Here is a 12,816-nt window from a genome sequence, read left to right as displayed (position 1 = left end):
TTTCCACTATTCCACTAGATTCTGCAGCTTTAGTTTTCTATCACTGGGAGTTACAGGTTGTGTTCTATAGAAAATGGGATTTCTTATCTTTTTTGGCAAATAACAGGGCTGAATTTTCTTAAGTTCCCTGTTGTGTCTCTGTGGTAAAAACAATCCATCCAATTCTACCTAATTACTTTCTGGGACTTATGGAAAATTATGGCCTCCTGAGGAATCAAGTTGGAGTTCTTTTCGTGATGTAGTAAAATTATTTTGTTTGTAAATCTTCAGGAAATGACTGGATCATTTCTGGGAATGGGTTGTACACTAGTTGCTTACCTTGGTTTAGCAACTCTGTTAACTTATCAGTTTCTGGTCCTTTGCTCTAACAATGACATCTTTCACACGTGCATGTAAAATACGTACAAAGTGTGTAATCCTCTTTGTCATTTTCCTTGGTTTTGTAGGTCTGATGTTATTTGTGTTTACTGAGCAAAGTATCAGAGGCTTCTCTGATGCATGAGCACATCCAAGTCTGCTTTTACACTCTAGGCAATCACTGACAGGCCATCGTAGCTACTGTGATGCATGTATTTCTGAGTAAGTTGTTATGTCATGAGCTTGCATAAAAGGAGCTGAGAGATTGCGGTCAGGAAGTTTTCTCCCAGTTTCATCAAGTCTGTCTCATCTGCTACAGACCACCCAGTACTGTAAAGTTTCTGAGCACATTTCTCAGTGCATCACCTGCTTGCATTAGTCTTGCATCTAACACAAAAGATACGGTAGCTACAGCAGAGAAAGGTAGATTTTATTTCAAAGAGCTGCTTTACAAACCAAATCACCAGAAAGCACTTTGTCTTGCATGCCTCCTGTTTGGACTGCCTAATAAAATGAGTTCTTTCTCTGACAGTTTTATTTGTAGCATAGGAAGGTTATCTGCGCACCCATTTTTTTCTTCCTGTGAAAATCAGTTTGTATCCGCATAAAAGTCCCTGCATATTACAAAACTCTTATCAAACAAAACTTTGCATTAGGAAATGTCGTTGTTGAGACTGATTCCTCCCCTCTTCCCCAGTTTTCTACAGCTCTCTTTAAATTTTGTGTCACGTGTTTTTTTTCTTCAGCTCTGTCCAGAGTAGTCTAGCTTGGGTGAATTTTGTCTTAAGTGACGCCTATCCATGGAATATATTCAGTGGTGGTAGTAGCATTGCCCACAGCAATGGAGTTGCTGACTCCTTTGACTTGAACAGGCTGTTGAGCTGGTGATTCAGTCACCCTGAGCCCATTCCTCTTCTCTGCTGGATCACTATACAGGGTTGCTTAGCTGTTATGGATTGTTCCTTGCTAGGTGTTTTGGGATTAGGCTGGCGCAATCATGTTCACCTTGTGTAGTCATTTAGCAGCTGTCAGGTAGTACTGACTTTTAGGCAATTACGGACAACCTTGGATGAATTCCACCAAATGATGTTCATTGGGCCTCCATTCTCACATAATTCATGTGGCATGCAAAAGAACTGAGTTACAAGTTTTCAAAACCCATTAGTCTATACGCGGTCTGACACAAATGTATTTCTCTTTCAAACAAACATAACAATATTTTCTGGTCATTATGAGGTATAAATTTCATGTTTTGTGTTTTTCTGTAAAGAGAGAATTTAGCTCTTCATGTATTTACTACTTTAAATGGAGAAACATTATGATAATGTAGGATACAGACATTTTGGCTATCTCCACTTTTTCCTGTTTCATTTTAATCATGCACAAAATATAAATGACATCATTTTTGCACAGCATGTGGTCACAATTGAACTGGTTTTTAGTCTTTCGAATAAAGCTGCTACTGAAACTGGGCACTTAAAGCAGACAGTTTCAATAATGAAATTGTTGTTTCTTGAAAACCTGATTTGAGGAAATTAAGTTTGATTGGTAATGCCACCTCTTATTCATTACATATGGGTTTATAAATTACTTAGAATCTGGAATCTAAATTGTAATTAAATCTGCCCACATCCTAATTAAGGATTACAGACGCATACTGGAGTATGTCAGTATATTTCTGCGAGGGCATGGAGAGGGGAAAGCTAGAAATTATCTAGGTATTTAAACTTTTTTTTTTTAATAAGAAAAGATTTCTGTACCTATCAAAACTTACAATTTATTGCAAGAAAAAATCATTTCCAATCAACTTCTACTATCAGTCCGTTGTTGTTTGTGTAGAGAGGCATTTGCTGCTAACAAAACCACACAAGTAGGAAATAGATTTCTTCATGGAAACATATTTTTTAATGTCAAAAAATAGTTAACTGAGGAATAAAGGCTGTGATTCAGCAAAGTCCTTACCATCATGGCTTACTTTGACATGATAGTTTCTAAGGCAGTGAACAGAATTTGACTCAGCTAAATTGCATATTGTTCACATGCAGTGTTTGCACTAATATTTCAGCATTTAAATTAGTTAAATGTATTTTTACATACACCTGTATTTAAAGTTTCTGTCACAGTACTGCCACCTACCTTCACATAGAAGTTTGAAGGTGTTTTAGTTCAGTCTTTTCTTAGAAAATTCTATATTTTTCACTTATGATGTTCATAGTAAAATCACTGGTCTTGGTCTTTTTTTTTTTGGTTGGTTGGTTGGCTTGGGGTTTTGGGAGTATGGGTCTGTTGGGGGGGGGCAGGGTTTTTGGTCAGGGAAGTTGAGATGAAGCAATTTCCTTAAAACAGGCTTTATTAAACTGATTGCATATTGGATCCATTTCAGTGGGCAATTGCAATGGGTTTTGTCAATAGAAATAAATTACAAATTGTCACCATGATAATGGCAGCATGCCTAACATGATGTTGCAGATATTTGGAAGCTTCAGGACTATTTTTGAGATCATTTAATAAATTGATCAGTACAACCCATTGTATTTTCTGTTCCTGTTTACTGAGGCTGTATTTGTTGGCTTTTCTAATATACTGTAGGTTTTTCATGGCAGATGTTTGAGAATGCTGGACAGTCAGTTGCCCTTACCTTGGCACGGCACCAAACATAGATACATCCTTTTTTGTTATTGGCTTCATGATGATTGATTGGTGTGCCCCTTCCAGGAAAGTAATTGTCAAGCTTCTTGTTTTTCAAATTACTTTTCTGGACAAGGATAAACATAGTGCTGTTACAAAAGTGTCTTTCTAGAAACTGCAGAAACACTGGTTTAGATACCGATATGCTGAACTCTGGTATGCTTTAGCTTCGGAGTTCAGCATATCAGAGCCTTAGCCACCTCATTTAGAATTTGAAACATGAATGCAATTCATGTGATACTATCAAACTGAAACCAAATTAAACTTTAAGTTCAGGAAAAATGTGTTCTCTCTTCTCCCTACTTTCAGTTGTTTTAGAGAATAATCACAAAGAGGGGGGGAAAAAAGATTTAGACCTAAACTAAAAAAAGGTTATACCCAAAAGTTTATACCTATTTATACCTAAACTAAAAAATAAATATATATTTTGTCTATGAACTTCCATGAAAATCAGCTCACAAAGTTGTGATGGTGCCAGACATACAAATGAGACCCATTTCAGAGAGTTAAGCCTAATGTTGGGGAAAAGCTGACTGTGGAGACCAGACTTAAAGCTGGAAAGGTCACTCTAGTGCATGGAGTGTAAAATGAAGATCATATCCCCTGTTCAGAGACCTGTTGTATACACTTTCCACTAGTGAATATCAAAGAGTAATGTAAAGAAGGGCCCTCAGCACTTACTTTGCTTGGAGCCTGCCTTCCCTTTGTAGTACATGTCCTGTCTCTGACCCTTTTTGTTTTGTCCTGTCTCTGGCCCTTTTTTTTTTTTTTTTATGTACTACCTGGCATAAAAGGGTTCTTTCTTCACTGAGTTTTCAATTTAAAAAAAAATTAATCGGTGATGGTAAATTACTGTGCACTCACTGAGGTACAGCCATTTATATATTCCAACTGAAAATACAGTCCACTACATTTAACAGCAAAGTGCCATTAAAAGTTATTATTTGCAACCTATATGTGGAAAAACCTGCATACCTGTGTGTGTGTGTGTGGTAGGGAAATATGTGCATATTAACAATTTATAAATGGAAACAAAGGTGAAATACATGGTGTTCTCTGCTTACTACTGTTAGATTTGCTAACCTTGCATCATATATTTTTCATTATCAATTTTTAAAGGGAATGCTATTATCTTTTTATCATAACTTCACAGTATCACAGTATCACAGTATGCTAGAGATTGGAAGGGACCTCGAAAGATCATCTAGTCCAATCCCCCTGCCGGAGCAGGAGCACCTAGATAATGTTACACAGGAATGTGTCCAGGCAGGTTTTGAATGTCTCCAGGGAAGGAGAGTCCACAACCTCCCTGGGCAGCCTGTTCCAGTGTTCCGTCACCCTCACTGAGAAGAAGTTTCTTCTCAAGTTTAAGTGGAACCTCTTGTGTTCCAGTTTGTACCCATTACCCCTTGTCCTATCATTGTTTGCCACTGAGTAGAGCCTGGCTCCATCCTCGTGACACTCCCCCTTTATATATTTATATACACTAATAAGGTCACCCCTCAGTCTCCTCCAAACTATAGAGACCCAGCTCCCTCTGTCTTTCCTCATAAGGGAGATGTTCCACTCCCCTAATCATCTTCGTTGCCCTGCGCTGGACTCTCTCCAGCAGCTCCCTGTCCTTCTTGAACTGAGGGGCCCAGAACTGGACACAATATTCCAGATGCGGTCTCACCAGGGCAGAGTAGAGGGGAAGGAGGACCTCTCTCGACCTACTAACCACCCCCTTCTAATACACCCCAGGATGCCATTGGCCTTCTTAGCCACAAGGGCACAGTGTTGGCTCATGGTCATCCTGTCGTCCAATAGGACCCCCAGGTCCCTCTCCCCTACACTGCTCTCTAACAGGTCGTTTCCCAAGCTGTACTGGAACCTGGGGTTGTTCCTGCCCAGATGCAGGGCTCTACACTTTCCCTTGTTATATTTCATATACTTTCCTAATTAATTCTTTATAATTCAAATGTAAATACTTTGTGAGGCAAGATTGTGCAATCTTTTCAGCAATTAATATTGATAAATACAAGAAAAATGTGGCTTGTAGAAAGGGAGATTTCAGTAGACCTGACATAAGTTTTGACCCCTATGGCTGCATGCTTGAAACTGTGGTGAATTGAAACAGCAGTGCTAAACAATGGGTTAAGTACTGCTGCCTATTCACTGTCTATTCTGTGAGTACTAGTGTAGAACACACCCCCTAAATGAAAATACCTATTCACTGGGGGTGTGAATGGTGATCAGGGTTTCCATTGCACTCAATCTTAAAGGTCCTTTCCAACATAAATGGCTCTATGATGTGTTACAGGTAAAGCTTAAAATCATTGTATGTGTTCTGATATGTGTTCAGATATGCAAAGAAATAAAACCTCAGTGCTTTTTATTTTTACCATGGTTTTACAAATACTTTCATTGTACTAAAGCACCAGGAAATTTTGCATTCTTACCATATTAGTGTGCCTCTTTGCTGCAAAGTCTGAGTTCAACTGATAAAGTCATACGTAGAATCAAAAGTAAATATTGTTAAATATGGGTGGGCTGTTGTCTGTCTAACTTTGTGGTTGAAAAATCAAGGAGCTAAGTGACTTGGATCATGCATTTTAATTAAAGAGCTGAGGGATTTCTTGCCACTTAAACAGGAAATCTGAATATCTTTGGGGTTTTGTTCTTTGGAAGTGTGTATGTGTGTTACCTGAAATTTTGATTACCTCATTCCTTTGTAGTCATGAGACACAGACAACCTGTTGGGATCATCCGAAAATGACTGATCTCTTCCAGTCCTTAGGTGAGTGAATTTCTCAAAATATACCATTATGTGATGTTCACTCCATGAGTAAAAGCTGCTTTGATTGCTGACCATGTCCCAGTTGTGTGTTACAGAGCATTGCCTACCTTACGAGACACATTTTGCATGAAAACTCCTGCCTTGATCGTGCCATGTGTATTGCCTTTCAGTACTTTTAATTCTGAACAATATGCTCTGACTCTGTTGTTTAATGCAGTTATCTTGTTTATCTCTTTAAATCCACTAGGGATTATCCAATGATGCAGAGTGTCTGTGTGTTTAAAGCAGGATGCCTTCTGCAGTGAACTGATTTTTGTAATAAAGCAGAACATCTATGCTTTCAGGAAAAGCTAGAACATATGATGGTACAACTAGTTCAATGTGCCCTGCTAACATCTACATTTATTGTGAAATATCCCTTTCTAAGGAACAAAAGGGTAAAATACTGTGAAGTGCAGAGAAATATTACAATACTCATCTGTTTTTAAAATAGAGCTTATGGTTATCTTACTGTTCCTTTCAAAGCAGTGTTTACAAAGGCATTGCACAGAAATTGTGACTTAAATAAACATTTTTTGTCTCTGTTACTTTGACCTTAGCTGCCTTCTGTTTCTTACATATTATCTGATGGAGCTGTAAAATATTTGAGAAATGTACTGTATTTGAGCACTTGTCTGGAAAGTACTTTACACTGCTTAATATGTATTAAAACTTTATTGTATATGTACTACATGCACCAAGGTAATGTTAGGATTTCTGGTGTGCCCATCTCTGAAGGCTCTGGTCTCTCAGGGTCACGAGGCTTTTGCTGAAGTTGGAATGGACTGAGGCCTCAACTTCTCACTTTGTTTTACTTTTTCTATTAAGTCATTGCAGAGAAGAGAAGGGATACCACATTTCTTCCACAATGTGAAATTTGCATGTAAAGGAAGCCTCCAGGCTACTTTTAGGGCTGCTCATATTTCTGTTCTCCTGTTTCAGCTGACCTGAACAACGTACGCTTCTCTGCCTACCGTACAGCCATCAAAATCCGACGACTGCAGAAAGCACTGTGCTGTGAGTTTGGCCTTTGAGGCACATTATTTCTCTACAGTACTTGGGAAAGGGAGGGTAAACTTAAATCTAACAACATTCATGTTTAACAAGTGGCCAGATACACCCTTGACAAATTGTCAACCAAGAAAATTGCAGGAAGACTTGCCTATATATGTGTCATTATAACAGGAGCTTGTTGTCATCTGGCACAGTTTTAAGACCACCTTCAGAAATGCAATCAGTGCTGTTCCTTTTGTCATTGTTTGCATAGCTGATTATTTCTTACCAGGGAACAGGTCAAATTCCCTTTGACTGTGATGATTCTCAACCTCATTCTGTCCCATGAATGACTTCTGAGGTAGCCAAAACACGGCATGTGCTAGCACCTCCTCCCTGAGGAAGGGGAGAATGGTTAAGCCCTGTTAAGAATTCTAGTTTTGGCTGTTACTTGGTGGTTTTGTTTTAAGATAGGAAAAGAGTCATTTTCTGTGCCCCTGTCATTCATTCTCTGGTCTGAATTACTAATCTACTACTGTAGTCTTCTGTTGTATTTCCTGTAATTTTAACTGTGGATGTTTTTTAAAGGTGTTTGGATGCAGAATGCTTCAGAAAGGCTTATGTGCTAAGGCAAAGAAAATGCCAAAACAAATCACTAGAAAATGAGGTCATTGTAAACTGTAAAATGTGACAAATTGCTGTCACAGCCTCAAGCGTGTGTATAACTGCAGAGGCCTTTTTGCTGAGAACTCTAAGGGCACAGCTGAAGCAGGATGCACGGTCCCACTTGCACATGATGGATTTCGACTTTGCAGTGAGGACTGGTGACACAATATTAGTGCTATACAAGCAGGTTCAAGGTTATGTAATTTGAGAACTATACTTTGGAAAACTTTGCTGATGCCAGCTCTCCTTTCTAAGTCTTTGGTCTTGTTAAGTGTCAAAACCCCATGGTTCTGGGGAATTTACTCCCTCCCACCCTCCCTTAGAAGTGGGAAAGTAGTCAAGTTCTGTCTTGTTCTGTATTTTCAAGGTAGATTCCTGCAGAGACTAATATGTGCATATGTACCTAAGTGTATTTCTTTTTCAGGAAGCTGAGAAAGATTGCAGGCTGAAAAGAACAAATTCTTAGCTTCTCTCTTTCAGGTTATGTGGGACAGACATACACAGAGCACTTTCCCACTGTGCCAGAAGAAAAATGGAGCCAGAGAGAGTATCCTGTGTTGCAGTTGTACTGGGCAGCTATGTAACACCAGACGCTGACTGTTGTATTTTATTCTCATGCAGCATAGTTTAGCTTGTTTTCAAGAAATTGTATTGCCCCAGGTACTGAAGTATAGTACTAGAAGACAGAAAGGGAGCAAAATTTCCATGTGTATTCAGAATTCTGTCACTGAGCTCTGCTGGGTGATTTAAAATATATGAATGCTAATAGGATTATCAGCAAGGTTAAGGAATGATGATTAGTCACACACCAGACTAAAAGTGAGAGCTGTGTAAACTTTGCTTAGCCATGCAGTCTTTTAAAGGAGCTGCTATCATTCACAAGGTCTTGCTGATACAAAAGCTCCATAGCAATGCCTGCCTATTTTCTGTAGAACTTCAATAACTTCAAATCAGCTGCATGTAACTATTTGCTCCTGAGTCAGTCACTCACATCTGTTTGAACCCTGCTGAATGATGTGGTTTCTGTTTACAGTTTTTCTTTAGAAAAGTCTCCTCGCTGCAGAAATGACCCTTCTGTGCATTTGGTGGTTAACAGCAGGACTGGGTGTTCAGCACATTCAAACAGATGCAAAATGGTACTGCAAAAGTGCACTAAAAGCTGTGTATAGTAGGCTTCATGCCAGCAAAAGCATGCAAGTCTCAGGTTATCTTTTCTCCATTTGCATAAACACAGTTTATTTAAAAACTTACAGAAATAATAGATTCACCAAAAAATAGTCTATGTCATCTTGTGATATATAGGGTTGGTGGTTTTGTTTTGGTTTTAAATATGCCTGAGAGCCTTTTCTAGTGTATTATGTATTTTCCAGCCACTGCAGAAGATAATGCTGCAGTGTACTGCCAAATACTTTGGCTACCTCAGGTCAAACTAATGGCAAGGTGTTTGCAGCAATTAGCATTATGCCTGTTTGGTAAATGTATATGACCGGCATTTGTTTGCAAGTACAAGAGATAGGCTTAAGGGAGGGAAGAAAAAAAAAGATAAACCAAATGTAAAATCCCTGCAAGTCTGATGCTGATGCTGTAAAGTTAGAGTAGCATGTACTGATGTCAGTGAGGGAGAGGAAAGGCAAGGGCTGTAGGTTAGCATCTCTTATTTTACAACGATATGAGGAAGGGTAGGCTGGGTAAAAGGGATTAGGAATCATAAAATCAGCTAAGTTAGAAAAAACTTTTTAAGATGATCAAGTCCAGCCATTACCCCAGGACTGCCAAGTTCACCACTAAACCATATAGAAGGGCCTCATCTACACGGTTTTTGAACACTTCCAGGGATGGTGACTCCACCACTTCCCTGGGCAGCCTGTTCCAATACCTAAGCACCCTTTTGGTGGAGACGTTTTTCCTAACATCCAATCTAAATCTCCCCTGTCGCAGCTTGAGAATGTTACCTCTTGTCCTATCATTTGTTATTTGGGAGAAGAGACCAGCCACCTCCTCTCGCCTTCCTCCCTTCAGGTAGTTATAGAGAGTGATAAGGTCCTCTCTGAACCTTCTTTTGGCACATAATGTTATCTTTTGGTAGATGATCACTGAGTTCTTGAAAGATATGCTCATAGCGGTTAGTGTTGTCTTCCTCCTACTTTTTCTGATGAGCTTCTTTTCCAGCCCAAATTAGACTTACCTGATTTGCACAGGATGCCTTTTTGGAGTCCTTATTTAACATCATTGGTGGAGAGCAATTTACAACACATCTGAGACTGTCATGTTTCATTTCCTTTGAGAGGTGACATTTATAGTAAGTGTGTTGCTGACACTCCAGAAACAGCTCTGTATGAGCTTGGAATATACTTCAACTTCCTGTTGTATACACTGTAGCAAGGATGCAGCTTTGTTTTTTTCTTTCCCTAAAGTCCCCTCTCCTATTAAAAAATCTCACAGAGATTTATACCACCCTTTGACTTACACTATTCTTTCTTTAACATCAAAATAAGTTTCCTCTTTTCTACTTTGTTTTGTAGAAGGAATTAGAAGAGCTCGTTGATAGCTTTTTATTTTCACTATGCAAAGCCCAGATTTTCACAATCATATTTGTGTGGTTTGGGAAGCAAAACCCTTTTCACCTGTAGGATGCCCATAGCATGACCAACTGCTTATAGGAAGAATCCTGTAATAAAGGAGATCAAAATATTTTTCATGAAAGCATAGAATTAATGTTCTAGAAAACTACAACAAACAATTTCCCTGGGTCCTTCTGCTGGCTTTCCTTTAGGCCTTAGTTTAGCAACCACTGTTCAGTTAATCAGGCCTCAGAATATTCTGTCTGTACTTAAGAGAACATTGTTACTGAAGAGTGCTCTTTTTTGATTCAATCAAAAGCGATAGTCACTTAATGGGACTCGGCTTTGTGGTAAATGTGAAGAATCCTCTAAGCCGGTGTGTGTACATCTGAAGTTAGGATCCTCTAATTACAGAGGTTAGATCAGTGGCTTTTTAAATATTCTTCAGTCTGTGCAGTGTCATTATGGTGTTCTTGTTGATCCTGTTTTTTTAAATAGGTAGTACCAAAATGCTGTTGACATATCACAGAGAAGGGGTTTTCACTATTATGTTACTTAATGAAGGCTATATCTTAGCTAATTGTCTGCAGCATTTGCTACAACATGCACATGAACAAGTATTGTGAAAGTTATGCTCAAGCATCTTTTATGCATCTTCTTGCTTTCTTTCTTTCTTTCTTTTTTTTTTTTAATCCTCTTTTGTTAGTGGACCTATTGGATCTGAACACAACAAGTGACATTTTCAAACAGCACAAGTTGAGTCAAAATGACCAACTGATTGGTGTCCAGGATGTGATCAGCTGTCTCACAACCATCTACAGTGGACTTCAAGAGAAACACAAAGATATGGTGAATGTTCCTCTCTGTGTAGACATGTGTCTTAACTGGCTACTCAATGTATATGATAGGTAAGTAAGAAGTCTTTATGCACAGTTTGTATCCCAGGAATTTAATATAGTATTAACAAAGTATAATTGTGATTTTTGCATATGTGACATGACATATCAATAATGCTAGACTTATGGGACTGTTGTGTATTTTTCCGAGTTACTTTCTTGAGGAAGTGTCCATGATAATAGAAAAATGATACAGCCTTGAGAAGTCCTGCTCAAATCTTTGAACTATCATTACACTGTTTTTATACTACTACTATTCTCAGAGGATACAATAAAGTCCACTCCAACAGCCCCTCATGATTTTGGCCAGTTCTTTCTGAGTCTCCAGACACTTCTTTCTTCTGCTGAATGTTAGACTCTCATCTCTCTGCGCTATGTCAGCCTGCACGACCTAAAGTTAGTATGCTTTTATTTAGTTGTGATTTTGAGTCATGAGTCTGTTCCTCATTTTTCTTAGTGGTCTTCAGTATTGTTCTTGCCCTTCCATAGTAAAAACTGGGAAAAGACTTGGTTTCTATCAGCTTCTCCATTTCATATGATCTATTAAGTTACATTGCTTGAGCAGCAGCATTTCAGGACCCTTCTGCAGCAGACTGAAGACACAATAATGCAATACACGGGGTGGTTGCTTTAGTTTTGTCTAATTGGATAGATGCTTTAGTTTGGAGTTATACGCAGAATTATAAATCCAGGTTTCTAAGCTGCATGAGGTTGTTTACCAGATTTCTTTTATTTCTCTCCATTTGAAGATGGAAAGGGCAAAATTATTTCTTGATTAATGATAGAAATTCTTATAACTGGCTTTGCAAGACAGCTGTTACTTGTTGGTGTACGCAGTATCTTCACTATGTTCACTCACTTAACCAGTGCCAGATTCTAACAGTTCACAGCTTTTTGCATTCTCCCCCTTCACTTGCCCAGAGGACTACATTCCAGTACTCCTATACCTTATGGATATTTTATTTTATTGTTATTTTAAATATTGTGGTAGGGGAGAGTGAATGGGGGAAGAAAGTACATACAAGAAGTTAATCACTGATGTGCTGACTGTGTATTATGCGTTGGCATTCAAATATTGCTCTTTAATACCATGACATTTTTGTTAGTTGGACTCATCATTACTGCTGAAAAAAATTGACAGCCCATCATACAATGGCTGGGACTTCTTCCTGCAAGTATTTTCATTTTGCAGAGCTGCCAATCAAGCAGTAGATCAAGTGGGTTGCTTGGCTTATGTTATTGTTTATTTTGAGTAAGAGGCTTAATAATGTCAGAGGGTTTTTTGGGTTTTTGGTTTTTTTTTGTACTTACTGGTTTTGTGGTTGGGTTTTTGGGTTTGGGTGCTTTTATTTGGGTTTTTTTTTTTGGTTGTGTTGGGGGGGGTTTGCTTGTTTTGGTGGGGTTTTTGGTTCTGGGTTGTTTTGGGTTTTTTCTCGAGATGTTTACAAATCCATTCTATTTTCTTCAGCTTACCTTTGTTTACTAACTTCAGGTAGAACTCAGTTGTTTAATCTGTTTATATTTATAATGCCCATAGTAAGCAACAAACCTTTCTTTCAATAATGTTTCCTGTTGCTCACAGTTCCCTTGATTATTGTGCTGAAAGCTTTAGTATAGATAATTCTTCAAGCTGATGAAAGACTTGAATATTTGGTCAAACTTCAAAAAATAGAAGATGAAGGTTTTTCCGAGATAATTTTATCTTTTTCAGTGTGTTTCCTTGCTCCCCTTTCAAATCTATTCCAGGAGAAAAAATAATGCTGAAAGAATAGGCACCAACTTTAAGCTGGCTTTTGTTTTGCCTTTTTTTTCTAAATTGGCCTTTAGGAAAGAGCTA

At 38.4% G+C, this 12,816-nt stretch overlaps 1 protein-coding gene across 6 annotated transcripts in view; it reads left to right on the top strand.

Moving 5' to 3' along the window:
• Positions 1–12,816, top strand: part of UTRN (utrophin) — a 372,113-nt gene that overhangs the window by 307,920 nt on the left and 51,377 nt on the right. For all 6 annotated transcript variants that reach the window (XM_057406865.1, XM_057406866.1, XM_057406864.1 and 3 more), the window contains 3 exons: positions 5,763–5,824; positions 6,806–6,880; positions 10,790–10,991. In XM_057406865.1, coding sequence (XP_057262848.1) covers positions 5,763–5,824; positions 6,806–6,880; positions 10,790–10,991 — 339 coding nt within the window. The remainder of the gene's footprint in view (positions 1–5,762; positions 5,825–6,805; positions 6,881–10,789; positions 10,992–12,816) is intronic.

Source organism: Pezoporus wallicus, unplaced genomic scaffold (assembly GCF_028554395.1).
Source record: "Pezoporus wallicus isolate ANWC-B61680 ecotype Strahan unplaced genomic scaffold, APGP_CSIRO_Pwel_v1 scaffold_6362, whole genome shotgun sequence".
In the NCBI taxonomy this organism is placed as follows: domain Eukaryota; kingdom Metazoa; phylum Chordata; class Aves; order Psittaciformes; family Psittacidae; genus Pezoporus; species Pezoporus wallicus.
The sequence above is the reverse complement of the archived record's forward strand: the minus strand, read 5'-3'. Positions and strand labels throughout refer to the sequence as shown.